The 20,019-nt window shown below is 36.7% G+C and overlaps 1 protein-coding gene across 1 annotated transcript in view; it reads left to right on the plus strand.

Annotated features, from left to right (window-relative positions):
• The window catches only part of PPFIA2 (PTPRF interacting protein alpha 2), an 88,735-nt gene that overhangs the window by 44,904 nt on the left and 23,812 nt on the right, over positions 1-20,019 (plus strand). Inside the window, exons 4-5 of the mRNA XM_004384607.1 lie at positions 10,103-10,184; positions 15,055-15,255. Of these exons, the coding sequence (XP_004384664.1) occupies positions 10,103-10,184; positions 15,055-15,255 (283 nt within the window). The remainder of the gene's footprint in view (positions 1-10,102; positions 10,185-15,054; positions 15,256-20,019) is intronic.

Below are 20,019 nucleotides of genomic sequence, written 5' to 3' on the forward strand. Positions count from 1 at the left end.
ACCCTTTAATCATTATATAGGGTCCTTCCTTATCCTTTGTGGTGGATTTTACTTTAAAGTCTATTTTGTCAGAGATTAATATTGCCACTTCTGCCCTTTTTTGAGTGTTGTTTGCTTGATATATTTTTTTCCATCCTTTGAATTTTAGTTTGTTTGTGTCTTTAAGTCTAAGACGTGTCTCTTGTAGGCAGCTTATAGACGGATCATGTTTTTTTATCCAATCTACCTCTCTCTTTCTCTTTATCGGTGAATTTAGTCCATTTACATTCAGCGTAATTATTGATAGGTATGAGTTTAGTGCTCTCATTTTGATGTTTTTTTTGAGTGTTGTTCAGAGTTTCTTTGTTCAGCTTAATTTTCTGTGCTGATTCATTTTTCTTTACGTATTTTCTTTTCATCTTTTTCATTGTTGTTGATTTTGTGTTTGCTGAGTCTTCACATTTTTTTGGTTTTTCATTTTGACTTGTAGGATTGTGAGTTTCGTGGTTACCGTAATATTTACTCCTATTTTTCTAAGTTTTTACCAGTCTTTTATTTCTTTATTTCTCCTTGGCTTCCTCTCCATATGAAAAATGTGTCTACATTTTTTAAGTCCTACTTTTTTGTTTTAATGTAGTCATCTTTTACATATTGTCATCTGTTTCCCTATTTTCAGTGTTTTAGCTTTGATTTATTTTTGTGACTTCCCTACCTGGGTTGATATCTGTTTGCTCTGCCCTGTGTTCTAGTCTTGGGTTGTTATCTGATGTTATTGATTTTCTAACCAAAAGACTCCCTTTAGTATTTCTTGTAATTTTGGTTTGGTTTTTGCACATTCTCTAAACTTCTGTTTATCTGGAAATGCCCTAATTTTACCATCATATTTGAGAGACAGTTTTGCTGGATATATAATTCTTGGCTGGCAATTTTTTCCTTCAAGGCTTTATATATGTCGTCCCATTGCCTTCTTGCCTGCATGGTTTCTGCTGAGTAGTCTGAGCTTATTCTTATTGACTCTTCTTTGTAGATGACTTTTCATTTATCCTTAGCCACTCTTAAAATTCTCTCTTTATCCTTGGTTTTGGCAAGTTTGATTATAATATGTCTTGGTGGCTTTCTTTTGGGATCCACCTTATGTGGGGTTCGATGAGCATCTTGGATAAGTATCTTTTCATCTTTCATGATATCAGGGAAGTTTTCTGCCAACAAAACTTCAACAATTTTCTGTTTATTTTCTGTTATCCCCCCCATTCTGGTACTCCAATCACTCATAGGTTATTCCTCTTGATTGAATCCCACATAATTCTTAGGGTTTCTTTGTTTTGTTTTTTGTTTTGTTTTGTTTTGTTTTAATCCTTTTATCTGATTTTTCCTCAAATAAGTTGTGTCAAGTGCTTTATCTTCAATCTCATTAATTCCAACTTCCATTGCCTCAATTCTGCTCCTACGACTTTCTCTTGAGTTGTCTAATTCTGAAATTTTATTGTTAATCTTCTGGACTTCTGATTGCTATCTCTCTATGGATTCTTGCAGCCTGTTAAATTTGTCATTATGCTCTTCTCTAATCTTCTTAAATTCCTCTATTGCGTGTTCTGCTTTTTGGTTAATTTCCTTCCTAATCTCTTGAAGAGTTCTGTATATTAATCTTTTGTATTCTGCCTCCTGTGGAAAATTTCTAGGTTCTTTATTTGGGGAGCTTGCTGAAGCCATCATGGACTGCCTCTGTATGTGGTTTGATATTGTCTGTTGTCTCCAAGCCATTAATAATTTATTATATTTATTTATTTTATGTTTGCTTACTGTGTCCTAGCTTCTTGTTTTATTTTGACATGCCCAAAGCTGCTCACGTGAGCTAGTTTGATTATTGGAACTTTGAAGCTCTAATGTCCTGTCACTAGGAGGTTAGAGCTGTTACTAAGTATGTGAGCTCAGGAGTCCACGTGCTCCTCCTATAAGAATTCAGCTCAGGTGCCGAGGTAGATAGCCACCAAATGTGTGGTGCACACTCTCACCTCCAGTCCTAGACAGGCATGGGTGATTGGAGTAGGCACAGGCATCTGTCTGCAGCAGGGGGACACACTCTTAGTAAATCAGGGGGCTGACAGCCACCCCCGAGTGTCCAGGAGGAAGGCATGTCCCTCTTCCCTAGAGTGCATTGGTGGGTGGGTTTTGTGGCCGGACTATGAGCACCCAGTGCTGTTGGCTGTAAGGACTGGAGGGCATCTCTTATTCTTGGGCCCCTATCTCAGGTCGCTAGGTGGCCTGTGTGGAGCCTCCAGGCCTCAGGCACCTGATCTGGGTAGGTGAAGATGCTGCTTAATGGGCAGAGCAGTATCAAATGTCACGAACCTGCCACTTCACAGCTGAAACGGTTGAAGTTAGACTTCAGGTATCTACCCTGTTGTACTGTGATAATGAGGGCCTACACTGTTGAGATGGGCCCACACAAGTCTATGCAGGGGGAAAGGCACTCAAAGTCCATGGATCCCTTATGTCTGTGCCTAGGCAAAGAGCTGTGCCTACCCTGAGTTCCTGGCTTAGGGGAGCTGGCAGTTTATTTTTTCCTGTTAATTTGTTCACTCTCTAAGGCCAGGAGAGTGGCTCGGGGTGTGTGATGGATTCTACTTCTAGCCCAGGAGACTCGACAATTGCTGAAGCCGATCCAGGACCCAGTGCAGAGCAGGGAGCAGGGAGGTAAATGGGAGAGAAGTTTTCCCCTAAGGGGGGTGTTTTTGATTTGCATGGTAGGCCAGATGCAAGTACTTATCTTTTGCTGAGTGAGGACTGCTTCTTACTGGTTCTGGGTGGCCAAGTAGACTCTCTGCCACTGGGTCTCTCCCAGTGCAGAAAATGCCTCCTGAGCATGGCTGCTTGCCTGCCTCACTGCTCACCCATGAGCTGATCAGCCCTGAAAGACTCAGGCTCTTGCTGGGTCAAGTCTGGCAACTCCTTGCTGCTTCCGAACCATTCTCTCCCTCCCCTTGCCACTCAGTCTGGTTCCTGAACTTTGCCTTTGATGTTCAGGGCTCCTAGATTGTCATACATAATCGGTTCACTTGTTTTTTCGAGTCTTTGTTGTAAGAGGGTCCACCGGAAGCATCTGACTACTCTGCCATCTTGGCCCCACCTTGTTCAGCTCTTCTATGTGATCATTTCTTCCGTTTTCTTTAGATACTCTACATTTAAGAGCAAGTTTCAGAGTTTCTTTTGACATCCATTTTGTTCTTTTATTTCTTTCCTGTCGTTTTCATGACCTTTGCTTTCTTCATGTATGATGTCTTTGATGTCATCCACAGCTTGTCTGCTTTTTGGTCATTAATATTCAATGTGTCAAATTATTTTTGAGATGGTCTCTAAATTTAGGTGGTATGTACTGAAGGTCACATTTTGGCTCTCGTGGACTTGTTTTAATTTTGTCAGCTTCAGTTTGAACTTGCATAGGAGCAACTGATTGTTCCACATTCTGCCCCTGGCCTTGTTCTGGCTAATGATATTGAGCTTCTCCATCATGTCTTTCCACAGATATAGTCGATTTGATTATTGCATATTCCATCCAATGAGGTCCACATATTTATTTGCCATTTATGCTGTTGCAAAAATGTATTTGCAATGAATAAGTTGTTGGCCTTGCAAAATATTATCATGTTATCTCTGGCATCGTTTCTATCACCAGCGTCATATTTTCCAACTGCCTATCCTTCTTTGTTTCCAACTTTCACATTCTGATCACCAGTAATTATCAATGCATCTTGATTGCTTATTTGATCAATTTCAGACTGCTGAAGTTGGTAAAAATCTACAATTTTTTTTTTGTCTTTGGCCTTAGTGGTTGTTGTGTAAACTTGAATAATAGTTGTATTCACTGGTCTTTCTTGTAAGCATATGGATATTATCCTATCACTGACAGCATTGTACTTCAGGATACATCTTGAAATGTTCTTTTTGACAATGTATGTGGTGCCATTTCTCTACAATTTGTCATTCCTGGCATAGTTGACCATATGATTTTCTGATTCAAAATTGACAGTAGCAGTCCATTTCAGCTCACTAATGCCTAGGATATTGATCTCTATGTGTTCCATGTCATTTTTGACAATATCCAATTTCTGTAGATTTATATGTCATACATTCCACCTTCCGATTATTAATGGATGTTTGCAACTGTTTTTTCTCATTTTGAGTTATGCCACATTAGCAAATGAAGATCCCAAAAGTTTTACTCCACCCAAGTCATTAAGGTCGACTCTACTTTGAGTAAGCTGCCCTTCCCCTGTCATATTTTGAGTGCCTTCCAACCTGAGGCACTCATCTTCCAGCACTATATCAGACAATGTTCCGGTGCTATTCATATGGTTTTTACTGGCCAATTTTTTTTTTTTTTTTTTGAGTAGATTCCCAAGTCCTTCTTCCTAGTTGTCTTAGTCTGGAAGTTCTGCTGAAACCTGTCCACCATGGGTGACCCTGCTGGTATTTGAAATACTGGTGGCATAGCGTCCAGCATCACAGCAACAGGGAAGCCACCACAGTATGGCAAACAGACAAGTGGTGAATTCTTGGTTAGAGACTGAAAAAAATATAATACATGGTGCAGTGGAAGAACAAACCCTTCAAACTCTTCTCTCCAGGACTTACAGTCTTGGATGTGATATGAAGCTCATGCATATATTATGATATCCAGTGAGCTCTGTGAGTCATACCAACACTGTAAGCTTCCACATTTTAAAGGAGAAAGAATCACTGCTGGCTGGAAAGATTACAAAAGATTTCTTATAGACGTGGGGTTCAGGATTTAAGTAAACAGTAAGATTTTGATAGTTGACAAAGAAGGGAAACCTCTTACTAGGTCTGAAAAATAGCCCTAGCACAGGTAGAATTAGGAATGTACAAATTATTTAGAAAAAAATAAGTTTTTAATTCTGGTTAAAAGTAAGAGGATGTATTTAGAAAGGGGAAGCCTTTGTATTCCAGGTTAAGGATTATGCTTTAGGTGTTTAAGGAACCATTAAAGGGTTTTTAGAAGACAGTAATGATAGTAGTCATAGTTCACATTTATTGACCGTTTGTATTGTGCCAGGCACTGTTGTAGTCACATTTCGCATGATTTCTCATTTAACCTTCATGACAACTATATAAGGTAGATACCATCATCAGCTTCATTTTACAGATTTGGAAACTGAGGCAAAGCAAGGTTAAGTAATGTGTCCAAGGTTGCACAGCTTACAAGTGGAAGAACAGAAACTAAGTCCAAGCAGTCTCATTTTAGGGGCTACTCTCTTACCTGCTCTGGTATGAGATCTGCCTTCCAGGCAGATTGCTTTGGTGGCAGTGCATTGGAAGAATAAGAAGACTGGAGAGAGGAACCAATTAAAAGGTTGAGAGAAAAAAAGTATTGTGGCAATGAATAATGGAAAGTAGAGAAGATAAAAGAGAAATCAACAGGCAGGTAATTGAGTGGAAGGTGACTGAAATGACCAGCCTGAATGACAGAGAGACCAGTGCTTTGTGGTATTTAGATGTTCCCTATGACAAATTTGCAGTCCCAAAATAGCATCCTAGGCTAAGTGGTCTGAGAATAAAATCTCCTTTCACTAACAGTAATGATCCATCCATACTGGGAAGAGTATGGGGAGGACACCTCACCACCCCCATGGTCTGTGTCTTCTTTGAGAAACTGATGTGTTTCACTTTTAGAGTTTATCATGCAGACACTTTAACAAATTTAAGTTTTATCATTCCAAAATAATTGCCAGATGGTTAGCTATTTCTGAAAAGGAATGTCTAATAAGTAATTTAACATATTCTTACAATTATGATATGGTTCATTCTTTTCACTTGCCTGGTAACCAAAGTAAGCAAAGGATGATGGAATTAGACAAATATTTTCTCCAAAGAATAATTGTGGCGTTAGGAAACCAGGTAATTACAGAAGACCAAACTTAGGAGGAAGTAGTCAAGTAACTGCTTCCAAATGCAAATAACCTTTTTCCAGTTAAATGTTTTAATGAAGAATTTACTCATTCCATTGATATTTTTTAGCTGTTTTTGCCTGTCATTGATTGAAAAATTATTAGGTAAAGTCCCTAATACTTAGTACAATGAGAGATACAAAAGAACACAAATGATAAATCGCTCATGTCCTCAGAAGTTTACAGAGTAGAGGAGATAAGTTTTGTGCACATACAATGAACTGTCTTAACACACAACCTTGAGCATAATATGAATGGTAGTATTCAAGGAAAAGTTAATGTTTATATGGGAAGAATTGAGGAAAGATCATTCCAGATGAAGAGTAAGGCATGACAGAATGGAACAGAGGGAGTGAAGTGTAAAGAAATAGTGAATATCCAATTTGGCTAGAGATGATAGGTAAATCTAGAAATGTAATTTAGAGGCTGATCAGAATTGACCGTGAAGCCCACTCTTTCAATAGCTGGCTGATAACTTAATAAGCCATTACTTTAAATAAATTAATTTGATGGTTGAATGTAAAATGATTTAAATGAGAAAAAAGAGAAGGGAAATTAGTAATTATTGAATACCTGTTGGGTGCCAGGTGTTTTAATATGAATTATCTATTTAATTCTCATAAATGTCTGAGTGAGATGGATTTATAATCATTTTCAAACATAGGGTAACTGAGCTTTAAGGAGATTAAGTAAGTACCCAAAAGGAAAAGTAGACGGTAAGATTTAAATTTCAGATGCCTTCAGTCTTTGATTAAAATTTATTGTGTATATACGGTGTACCTGAATCTCTAATCCATCCACCTCTCACCATTTCTACTGCCATAATTGAGAGCTAAGCTACCCTCATCTTTTACTGGAAACCGCAATAACCTTCTAACAGCTATCCCTCGCTCAGAATTCTGGCCTGCTTCAAGCCCATTTATACTGAGCAGCCAGAGCAATCTTTCTAAGGTGCAAATCAGATTATGTCCCTGTGATTAAACCCTTCTGATGATTTCTAATTGCACTTAGAATAAACTCCTTCCTATGGCCTCCAAGGTTCAAAATGATCTTGCTTTGCTCTTACCTACTTCTCCTACTTCATCTTCCTCCACCCCCAACTCACCTATCCCTTAATACACTCCAGCAACACTGGAGTTTTTTAGTCTTCTTTCAGTTGGTCAAACATTCAATTTTTCTCCTTTCATAGAGCATTTCTACTCTGTTTCTTCTGCTTGAAACATTTGTCCACTAGACTACCAGAGGCTGCCTCTTTTCAACATACATGTTTCACCTCAAACGATGCCTATTCAGAAAATGTCGTTCTTTGAAACATGAAATTTTTTAAATGATTATAAGTGAAAATAGACAAAGATACTGGAGAATGATAAAAAATAGTTAAAATTTACTGAAATGAAGAGCGCCTAGATGTTAACATTAGCACATGCTTTTCAACATTCACAACTATTCACTGTCTCTTCTGTTGCTGATCTTATTCTAGAGCCTCAAATTCATCACTGAACAAAACATGTGAAAATCCCTGCCCTCTTTGAGCTTATATTTTTATCAGGGGATGAGAGATCAAGAATTGAGCTACACAATGTGTTAGAAGATAAATGCTTTGGAGAAAAATAAAATGAAATGGGGATAAAGAATGCTTGTTGGGGGAGGTGGGGGTGAAGATTTTCATAGAGAAGTTCACATTGAAGTAAAGATTTAAAATAGTTGAGTTTGTTAGCCATATGGAAATACAGGGGAAGAGCATTCCAGACAGAAGGAACAGAAACTGCAAAAGAGTTGGAAGTAGAAAGAGATCAGGTAGGTGTTTCCAAGGAACAGCAAGGAGGCCAGTGTTGCTGACACAAAGGGAGTCAGGAGGTTAGGTAGGAGGTGAGTCAGAGATGAGGACAGGAGCGTAGATCCTAATAGCTGCTTTGGCTTTTATTCTCAGAGGGAGGTGGAAGCCATTGGAGGGTTGTGAGCAGAGAAGTGATATGATCTGCGTTAAGTTTTACCAGGATCACTCCAGCTTGTGTGGTACAATTTTTATTAGAAAACAAGTTAGAAGTTTCACAAAAAGTTCTAAGTTTTTAAAAATGGCTTTTGTACAATTCATATAACTCATTTGTGAAAATGTTATGTGCTTCCTAGATGTTTAGTACATATTTACTTGCTTTTTTGTTTGGTTTTGTTTTTACTAAATGAAACAGAAATCAATCGTAAATGTGTCTTTTTTTCTTCTTCTTTTATGCCACTGTTCCATTTTATATCTGGAAGTATTCCCTTCACTATTGGATATAACGTTACAACTCCCTTAGGCTGTGGGGAGGCATATAAATTGTCTTGGGCATACTGCATGCTCAGTCCTGCCTCTGCATCTCCACTGCTACTGCTAAAATCCTGCTTGGAACACCATCCCCATCTCCTTCCTACCTGCTGTTCAAAGCCAGCTGTGTTGCCACAAAGCCTTTGTCAATTGTATCCATTGCTATTAACCTCTTGTCCAGAATCCTCACACTCTGAGTATGCATCACCAGTTTTATAGCAGCTATTTGTATATTGTGTTGTGTTTTTGGACAGTTTCATGTTTGCTTGGTCTATCTAACCAGAGAGCTCTTGTAAAGCTAGGTCTATGTTCTCTATTTTCTACATCCAGCACAACCCAAAGATCACAAAATGTGCTCAATAAGTACCTGATGGTTGGTTGTTTGATCCTTCAACCCATTTCTAAAAATATATCTATCACAGTGAGATTAGGCTATTCAGATCTGCTTTTCAATGAAGAATGTCATTGGAAACCCTAAGGGAATGGTTGATGGTAGAGCAAGCCAGGTGGGGAAGATTCTCTAGTTTTCAAATTGGATTCAGGAAAGCAGTGTCACTGGTCCCCTTCCCAGGTGCTGAATAGCTTATATGCAGAATCACTAATGCTTTCCTTCCTGTTCCTTCAAATGAAATAGCAGCTTATTTATGGGTATCTTCAGCTGCTAAGCATTAATTTTATTATTCTTCCTTGTTTCTTTTATGCACTGCATTTTTGTTGCTAACATCTTTATCACAAATGCAGAAAGCCCTCATGTTAAAAGCCATTTCTGACTATATATATGACATATTTATATAGCTAATCACAATAAACAATCAATTGGTTCTTAGTATCTAAATAACCAAATGCTTTATTAGGGAGTTCATATATGATATTAATAAATTTTTCCTAAGTATGAAAGACATACATTTAAAATAAAGCAAAGAATATACTATCTTTTTTTATCACTTGTGTATAAGATCAAGGCACACTAAGAAACAGAGAATGTGTTTTCCGATATAGCCCTGCCAGGTATATATCATTCTGAGTTTTGATTAAAACTCATACTTGCTATCTCAATTATGAACTGTCTCAAACTGGTTTTGTAAATGGGTTTCAGTTCTAAAGGCTTAGTAGTAGGGACAATGAATTTAAAATGCACTCATCAAGAAGCTTTCATCTTCTTGTCATCAAGGATAACCATTTGCTTTTATCATTAAGGTATTTTACTTTCACTAAAAAGTAAAATTAAGTGTATTTGTTGAATTTCACAGCTTGCATTACTTTCCAGTGGTGGAAGTCTATTTACCTTAGAATTCTCTTAAAATAAGAAGTAGTTTTGTAGTTTTGAAAAGCAGCTAACTGCTAAGTTATTCCTCTGGACACAGAGGGTATGCTAAAATCAAGCACATCACTAGATTGGGGCAAAATGACCAAATTTATCTTCTGCTTCTATATGCAGTGTTTTCCCTAGTGCTGAAATAGTAATGGGAGGATGGTAGGACAGATGGAGGAGGCCATATTTAGATCCCATAATGTTTGCTTGAATGTGCATTTGAGGACAGTTTTCTCGTTAAAGGGCTAAGATATTTTTACATAATATAATTCAGTTTCTTTGTCCATTAGCACTTAATGTTTGAATTTTAGTGAATAAATGTTGGGGAAAATTATTTTCATATGTCGATGATTTACTCCTAATAAAATCAATGGATGATTTGCTTGTATTACTCAAAGGAAGAAGGAATTCTATTATTCTGTATTATCACATAAAAGTCATGTAGAGGATTATTATTGCTTTAATATTACAATTAAAAATAACAATCACAGTCACATTTTTTCATATTACCTGACTAACAATCTTTGCTATATACTTCAGGCATGAACTTCTAGAAGAAGCTCGGAGAAAGGGATTACCTTTTGCCCAGTGGGATGGGCCCACTGTGGTGGCCTGGCTAGAGGTAAGAGAGGTTTTAATAACCAGAAGACTCTTAAATCAATCACTACTAATTTAAGGGTTTTTTAGAGACAGATTAAGATAGGTTACTGGAAACATAGTTTCCCAGTAGCCTGGAATGACGTCCAAAGGGAATAGTTACTTTATCTAGGCGCCCATACACATCATTGTGATTTTACTCTGGCATTTCCTTGTGATTGTAGAAGAAAGGAAGCACTCAGTGGGATAAAAGGAAATATCTCTAAATCCTACCTTCTTTATGGCTAGAACAGGAGAAGAAACACTGAGCCACATTTCTGTTGTTGCAAGAACACATCTATCCCAGTCCATCAGTCCAGTGTCCTTCTTCATCAGCAGGCTACAGAGAAGAGTCATCTCCATATTCAGCACTTCTGTGTTATCCAAGACATCACTGCCACATAAATGTATAGTTGCTTGTAATTTAATTCCTGAACCTAACCCTCTAAGGAGCCCTGGTGGTGCAGTGGTTAAGCGTTTGGCTGCTAACCAAAAGGTTGGCAGTTTGAGTCCAACAGGCGCTCCTTGGAAACCCTATGGGGCAGTTCTACTCTGTGCTATAGGGTTGTTATGAGTTGGAATCAACTCCATGGCAACGGGTTTGGTTTGGTTTTGATTTTTACCCTCTAAAGCCTAGAGGCTAGCCTGGTTTAGACACTTGGGATAAAGCAAGAGAAGACGTATGCCCTTGTTACCTTCTGTGTCCAAACTGAATGTTATATTGACAAAAGTACTACATTCAGCATTTCCTACACAATGTAGCGTTATGGAAAAATAAAGCAATACCTGAGCAGGATGGAGGGCAGCAGGAGCAGGCTTTGACCATTAGGGACATCCATATTTGACCAAGAAGGGCCCTATTCTTGCCACTTATCAATAGTGTCCACTGCTCTTTCCATTCCTTTCTCCATATGGGCTTCTAGCAGTTACTAGGATATGCCAATGTCAGGGCAAAGAAGAATATAGTGTCTTCTTGCATGACAGAAGCAATTAGAACCTGCTGTTATAAATTGTTTGGGTTTATACATCACCCATCTTCATTATCACATCATATCCAGAGCTAACTAATCAATGAAGAAAAAAATTAAACCCCATTTTAGTTTTAAAAAATCATTTTATATACATAGATGGAAAAACATGCTTTGCATTTTTCTTGGACTAAGTGAAAATAGCTTGTGCCTTGCTTTATTTTACTCTATCATATCAATCAGGGAATTTTTTTTGGCATATTAGTAATCAGAGTTGCTTTTTCCAAGTATGTCTTGAAATTTATTGTATTTTAAAAAATCAATTATAAGACAAAATGCTTAAGAATACACACTGGAGAAATGATAGCAGATCTTTGTTCATTTTTCACTCTGATAAAATGATTTTCAGTTTGACAGAGAGTTGGCTGCTATCTTGGCAAGTAAAGAACAAATTCTTCATAGACAAAAACAGATTCACTGCCATTAAGGTGCTAGGAAGTGACAGGCGATGAAGTTTTTGCTAATTAAAACTACTCTGAGCACAGAGGAATTGCTCATAATATGCCTCCTAATGTGACTCAAATTATAAAATGGAATAAACAAGTTGAATGAGCGGGATTATCCAATGAATGAGACCTCTTAACTTTCACCTCCTTGAGTGCACAGGCTGTTAAGAATGACGTGAAGTGAGTCTGATGCTTCACACACCATTTGTCCCCATCAAACATTCTCTAAAGGCTAATCAGGAAGACAGGGTACTGGCAAGCTTTAGGGTAATGTTAACCAATGTGGAAATCCAAACATCTTAGTAAAGAGGGCTAGAAAACCATTAGCATCCATGAAGGTACATTTAGATACTTTGTTATTTTGTGCAATTATCAGGAAAGAAGTGAAAACCCACCTTCCTTCATATCTAATCCTACCTGTCAAGGTGAGGTCAATTCTATGTGCCTAACCTGCTGGAGGGGTCCTGGTGGTGCAGTGGTTAAGAGCTTGGCTTAAGAGCTCAGCTGCTAACCAAAAGATTGGCAGTTTGAATCCACCAGCCACTCCTTGGAAACTCTATGGGGTTTAACCTATTGGAAGATAGTATAAGCTGTTCAGTTGTGCACTGTTCTTATGTCCTCTTTCTCTCTTCTCTCATCTCAGTCACAACCCAGGCCACACTCAATAATGTGGCTTTTCGTTTCTTTTTCCCCCTATAGAGACAAGTAGCCTTCCAATATTGCTGAACTTTTAAACTAAAAGGGTATCTGTATTAATTATCTCTTGTCCTGTTATCAAAAAACTTAGTCTTATAACAACAAACGTTATTATCTCATGGCTTCTGCGATCAGGAATCTGGGCATGGTGTAGCTATAGCCTCTGCTCACGGTTTCTCACAAGGCTGCATTGAATGTTTGGATCCACTTCTAGGTTCACTCATGTGGTCGGAGTCAAGACTCAGTTCCTTCCTAGCTATTAGCCAGAAACATCAGTTCCATGTCACGTGGCCTCTCCATAGGGCTACTCACAACATGGCACCTTGCTTTCCTCTGAGAAAGATCTTAGAGAGAAGGAGAACATGGGAGAGGACAAGAAAAATGATGCTCAAGTCTGGAAAATGACATCTCACCGCTTTTTACCATATTCTACTCATTAGAAATGAGTCACTAGGTCCAGCCTAAATTCAAGGGGAGAGGCTTATACAAGGGTGTGAATACCAGGAGGTGGGAATCATCATAGGGAGTAGGGGTGGCACCTTAGAAGCTGCCTAACACAATGTCTTAGAAATAATAAAGCTTAATCCCTTACTTTGCAAATGAGGAAAAGAAGGCTGGGGTTTGGAGGAATACCTGACACTAACGACAGGGAAAGAATTAGAATCCAAGCCTTCTGATTTCTGGTCCAGAGCTCTTGGCATTGTGTTTCGCTCCCTTTATAGTTTTTCTTCTTTCTCTCACTCTCTCACTCTTTCTCACTCTTTTTTGTTCTTATGTTCTCTCTCCTCTGCTCAATCTGTTCACACCAACAAATAAAACAAAAATAATATAACATAAGTATTTTGGACATTTAAAAACCAAGAATTAAACTACTCCCTTGCAAGTTTCTTGCTTCCTACTTATAGATAATGATGGGGGCGGGGAGGAAAGGAGGGAGAATATTCCTTTTTTAAGTGTATGTATTTCAGATGATGTAACACAATGCATGTGAGCTGGCATTCACCCTGTGCTTAAAATGTGTACCAGACACTGCTGTGTTCATAACACTAATTATTCACTTATCTTTTCAGAGCCTCACAGCTAAATTGAAAAATCTGTATTCCTACTTTCTAAGGGATTGTGCATTTTATTACTCTTGTTAAAAACTTACTCTCTTTTAAAGTTAATGTGACAGTCTTCTTATAACTCTTTGCTTCATTATGAGTGACACTTATAAGCTCCCTCTATAGTTAGGTTCCTGTGGCTATTATGGAAACCCTGGTGGCATACTGGTTAAGAGTTCGGCTGCTAATCAAAAGATCGGTAGTTTGAATCTACCAGGCACTCCTTGGAAACCCTAAGGGGCAGTTCTACTCTGTCCAATAAGGTCGCTATAAGTTGGAATCGACTCAACAGCAATGGGTTTGGGTTTTTATTTATTTATTTATTTTTTATATATATGTGGCTATTTATTAGATGTACCTACCTGCACATGGCAGATTTCTGTAGACGGATTGTAGCATAGAAGTGCTTAGGTAATTATACTGATCTAAATCTTCCAGGATTCTACGTGAAATTCATTTCTTGCTATAAGAGGCACAAGAAATTGTTACAGGATGGATGGATGGATGGATAGGTTCATGGATAATAGGTGAATGAATCTAGTTGTGTCTTGAAGGACAAGACGGACTTCTTTAGGCATACATGTAGGAGTGGATATCAAGTGGCCTGTAGTAGATATAAAATTTCCATGCTTGGGTTCAGAGAGGATCAACTGATGATACTCCTTTCTCCTAAGCTTACTAAATCACTTGAAAAATAGCCATAGTGAGAATATGACTTCCATGAGAGCATAGCTTTTTGCCTGATTTGTTTCCTATGACATTGCTAGTACTAAATCAATGTCTGATACGTATCAGGTCCTAATAAATATCTGCTAAATAAATGAAAAATGTTTAGAACATCAACCAGTTGACATTTATTTAAAATAGAAGGTTGTTGAATGTTTAATTCATTCATTCGTTCATTCATTCAAAAAAGTTCTCTTCATCTTCTATATGCCAGGAAATTTTCCAAATGATTATAATTTTAGTATCTTCAATTATAATTTTAGTATCTTCTATTATAATTAATTTCATTCTCCAAAAAGCATTTACATATATATCATCTAATTTGGTTCACACAATTATTTATTACATGATGTAGGTAGGTGGGCAATGAGTGTTAGCTATACTACATGCTTTGATCAAAACCACATGGCTGGAGGTGGTAGAGTTCCAACACTTAGTGTTCCAAAGGACAATTATTTAGTGGAAGTCACTCATACAGACTTTGAGTTTCTTATCAAATGCAGCTTTTGACTGTTCTTTTTGTCCTCCAATGCAGGAGGATATTGATGTTGTACAGCTATTACTTTTATCCCTTGCGATATAAAGTAGTTGTTAAAATAGTCTCTGGAGCCAGAATTCCTGGAATTCAAATCTCAGTTCCATGACTTTGTAGCTGGTGTTTTTGAACAAATTACTTAGTGTCTCTGTGCATTTATTTCCTCTAGTGGAAATAATAATGACATCTATCTCATGGGGTTATGAGCATTTAATGAGATCATACGTGCAAGATAGTTAGAATAATGCCCAGCACATAATAGACACTAAAACGTTACCTATTATAATCTGTGCGCGTATTTTTTTTTTTTTCTCTCCTAAAGCTCTGGTTGGGAATGCCTGCTTGGTATGTGGCAGCTTGCCGTGCCAACGTGAAGAGCGGTGCCATCATGTCTGCTTTATCAGACACTGAGATCCAGAGAGAGATTGGAATCAGCAACCCTTTGCATCGCCTAAAGCTCCGATTAGCCATTCAGGAGATGGTTTCCTTAACAAGCCCTTCAGCGCCTCCGACATCCAGAACAGTGAGTCAGTTTCTGCTCCTCCCCTCTCGGTGCTGGGCAAACACCAGCAACATCTCAAATCTTAAATTATGGCAGCACACATTTCAGGGTCAGCATGAATTATTCTGAAGAGATTTAGCTTGATCTTCATTAACCTTGCTGCTACTTTTAATAGATTTTTATTCAACGAGCTGTACTTCCTATCACACTTGAATGCTGCATTCTTCATGATTATGCAAGTCTCTAAAACGGGAAATAGGAACCAAGATAGATTTTTGGGCCGGTCTCTATACTCAAGTTTAGATCTTTCTCCCAAGCTGAAAGTCCTTGATCTTACTCTTTTTTCAGGGATATTCCTTTTAAAAAAAAAGTAATTCAACAGCGTCTCAGGACATGACTTGTATGCATAGTATTTTCTGGACAAACAATGCTTACCTAACTATTTTTAAAGCAATTTGCCTATTATCTAAATTACATTGACAGTCAATGTTTTATAAACACCAAATGCAATACCTTCCTTCAAAATCTGTTTGATTTTCATTTGTAAATCTTTAATCATCTCATAAATGGGTCCCTATCCTAATGTTAAGGAGCCCTGATGGCACACTGTTTAAGTGCTTGGCTGCTAGCCATAAAGATGGTGGTTTGAATCCACCAGCTGCTCCAAGGGAGAAAGATGTGGCAGTCTGCTTCCACAAAGATTTACAGTTTTGGAAACCCTATGGGGCAGTTCCACTGTGTCCTATAGAGTCACTACAAGCTGGCAATGGGTTTTTATACTAATATTAGGAAATAATTAAATGTGAAAAGAAAGCACACAGGATGAAGAAATCAAACACTAAGCAAAACTTCCAAATAATATTTTGCTCTTTTCTTTATTCTTAAATAATATATTTTGCTGATAAATGATATGAATTCTAATGTTAACTGAGTCTCTGTGGGCCCATGTCTAATACAGCATAAGAAAATTTGGGAGAATGAGATAAAGCTGAATATCAGCTAAAGATACAAAAGTAGTATTACATTATACAGTGTTCAGTACAAAAGTAACAAGTATACGCTTTTATGTACAATCTTAAACAGTTTTAGAGAATTTCTTTTATTTCTGTTGTATTAACTCTTACGCTCCTTCACAATGTACTATATTTCAATGCCAGAAATACAAAGTCAAATTTAAAAGCTTATAAATTTCTTGAATGATGCCATTTTAACTTCTTTCTATATAACATGTAGGGAAAAAAAGATATCATTTAACCAATTTTTATTTATAACATCGTTTTCAAATAGATATAAATGCTCTGCACTGTAACTGGAATTCTACTCAAGCTAAAAGACAATTCAGAATACGTTTAAAATAAAAACTGAGCAGGCTATTAGAATAGTTATTATGGACCAAATTCAGACCTGATGAAGAATTTCCTGAATAATTCCCAGATGAGAAAGAAGTATTATAAGTGGTTTATAGCGACAGTTAAACAGCATCTGATTTTTTTTCTTCCAAGTAAAAATCAGATGCAAAAAAAATTGGAAACTCCTAACCTTGCAAAAATCAGAGCATTCAAAGTGCCAACTTTAGGATGAAAAATAGAATAGATCTATTATTTTTGTTTAGCAACCTAATCCATTTTTCATAGAAAATAGAATAATCCCTGTTTTCTAAACATGCTTGAGCAAACTGGAGGAATTTGAATAAGAGAGTATTAAAGATAAGAGTACATTCAATTGCTTAACTAGCAGGCAGATGTGAAGACTGCTTATGAGAACGTTCCTGATCTAGCCCCTGTTTACCTGAAAGGTATTTTTCACATTATTTCCTCAGATGCAGGATTCCAACAATACTACCTTCAGTTCCCTAAAATTTTATCCTCTTGATAGATTATGAACTTTTGCAATTGGCCTTCCCTTTGGCTGGAAAACCAGGCTCACCATCCCTCCCCCACTCACCCTTAACTTATTGAGTCCTGCATGTCCTTCCGCTCAAAAGCTTTTGCTGAGCCCCACAGTCTGGGTTTGGTTCCCTTCAGTTTGGATTTTGTTCCCTTCCTGCAATGCCAATCTGTATACTTCTAAAACCATTATTGTAATTTACTTTTCCCTTGATTTATCCCCTGGTGTCTCAGCGGTTAAAGTGATCAACTGCTAACCAAAAGGTTGGGGGTTTGAAATCACCAGCGGCTCCACGGGAAAAGATGCGGCAGTCTGCTTCCTTAGAGATTTACAGCCTTGGAAACCCTATGGGTCGCTATGTGTTGGAATCAACTCGACGGCAGTGTTTTGTTTTGTTTTGAGGTTTTCCCTTGATTTATGCCCCCAATAGACCAAATGAGGATAATTTTGGGTTTGCCATAGACTATAGGGCTTAACTCAGTGCCTGGCAAATTTTAGACTTCAATAAATGCTCTGCTAGAAATGATGATTCTACAAGTCACTCTATCCACCATTCCGGAGGATGTGAAATACGTATGGCCCTGGCTTCAGAGATGGTCACTATATGCAGTAAGGAAAGTAAGGCATGTTCCCCAATAAGCTGAGGATGAGACAATATAGTCTAACTCCTAAATGCAAGATGGAAGTAAAACATTGTGGAAGCTCCAAGGAAAGAGAAATCTCTTCTGGCTGAATAAGAAATGACAGAGGAATTAACATTGGAAAGACAGATAAAATATTCTTTATAGCATTTAAGTTTTTTATTTGTTTACAAGATTAATACATGCTCCTTGTAAAACGCAGAAAAATACAAAGACAACAATAAAAATTTGAAAATAACAAAAATGATTCCAGAAATAATCACTATTAATTTTACTATTAACATTTTGATAGAGATCTTTTCAGTTTTTTATGTATCTTTTTATAAATATTAATGTAAAAAAACCTATTTATTGCACATGTTATTTTATATATTTCTTTTGAAACATGATAATATAGCATTTCCCCTCCCTTTGCCAACATTGATTATCACATTTGCATTTTTAAAATTACTAGTAAAGTTAAAATTGTTTGAGATGCCTATTAGTGATCTACGTCCATGAATTACACATTCATAAATATTTCCACTTCTGTACACATTTATATGAATCTTAGAATTCTGTTTTTTAAGAATACAAGAATATTTATTTTTTTACTAGTATGTAAAAGCTCTTTATTCATATAAGATATGCACACTCTGCCAAATATTTTACAAATGTTGATACAAGTTATATAAGAGACAAGTTAAGTTATACCTATATGCTAAATGGTTTTTTTTTCTGTAATTCAACGCCACCGTATGAAAAAATTTACTCTTTTCTAATATATTTCAAATATAATTTAATTTACAATAAAATGTACATATAAAATTTCTAGTAATAAATTCACTGCATAAAGATTAACACATCTTAAACTCATGACTTGTAATTAAATGTTATAATTATGTTGGAACTTGCACTTTGCAAAAACAAAAGTTTTTGTTTGTTTGTTTTGGTTTTTTTGAAGAAATGTCACTATGTCTCCCAGAACACAGTAATTAGTTCAGATCATTCAAGGATTTTTTTTTTTTTTTAATTGATATTAGGTTTGAGTTCTTCAGCCAGTTGTATCTTGTTCATTCACTCACATTTTCAGGAGAGAAAGATGAGACTCCCCAGATTTTTTTTTCCTTCCTTTAACTGAATAGAAGTTCTGCCTGATTCTGCCTTCTTTCTTGTCTAGATAAGCTGGGCTGGAGCACCGAAAAAAAACAAAAAGTGAAGTCATTTTTATTATTTCCTTTGGCCAGCCCTAATCTTACAGCTGTTTGTTTCTTCTACCCAAGGTACTGTTACTGTAGAAGGCCTCTTACCTTACAGGATCGGGAACTGAGCTATCCGTTAATTGAAATATTTGATTAAAGAGAGATGTCCTAAAGAAAAATAAGTACATTCTTTAAATTTTTTATCTTAAGTAAAGTTACGTAAATGTTTGTTCATTTGCCAATTTATATGAAGCACATAGGACTTTTTTGAGTATGTTTCCAATGCTTGGAGTTCCACATTTATTCTTTGGTTATCCCATCCATAAAACATCTTCAACTTTTCTAGTTTGGGTTTCTTTTTAAAGTGAAAATTTAAAGATTTTTGAAAAGCTACTTGAGTGCAGAATCTTTCTGGACATTTATAACTTTTTTGACTTAAAATTTACAATTTCTTCCCCAGACTTTTATAAAGTTGTGTCTCCTTGATACTGTGTTTTAAAATTAGTCTTTATCTAATCTTTCCAAATATTCAACTTAGTGTTCATACAAAATCCAAACTTATTTTATTTTTTGCTTTATGTAATATTTAAATTGCTTACTTAAAAAAAATTGCAGTGGAAATAAACTTGGAAAAAAGTACAAAGTATCTTTGGTAATCATACAATTCAACTAGTTTGAGAAGAAATGTAAGGCATAATAGGCATTAGTCAGCACACTGTACAGGGGGACTAGAGAGCATCATTAAACTAAAAATTTGTTTGAATGGAGGTTGGTTAACAAAATTTCTACTAAAATTGTAGTATTAGCTAATTATCAGTGGCACACTTATTGTGTTAGGCACTGTTTTAGTGCTTTACAGGTAATAACTCATTTAAGCATAACAACACTATAAGATAGATACTATTATTATATATTTTTACATGTGGGGAAAAGTGATATATAGAGAGGTTAAATGACTTGTCTAAGGTCACACTCTGTCATGGTTTGGCCCCATAGCTATGCTCCTGACAAGTATACTTCTGACATTATAAAGCCTATGCTTCCTGTACTTTACCATTCATTTCCTTCTCTTTTGA

The sequence above is a fragment of the Trichechus manatus genome, unplaced genomic scaffold (assembly GCF_000243295.1).
Source record: "Trichechus manatus latirostris isolate Lorelei unplaced genomic scaffold, TriManLat1.0 scaffold00125, whole genome shotgun sequence".
Lineage (NCBI taxonomy): Eukaryota > Metazoa > Chordata > Mammalia > Sirenia > Trichechidae > Trichechus > Trichechus manatus.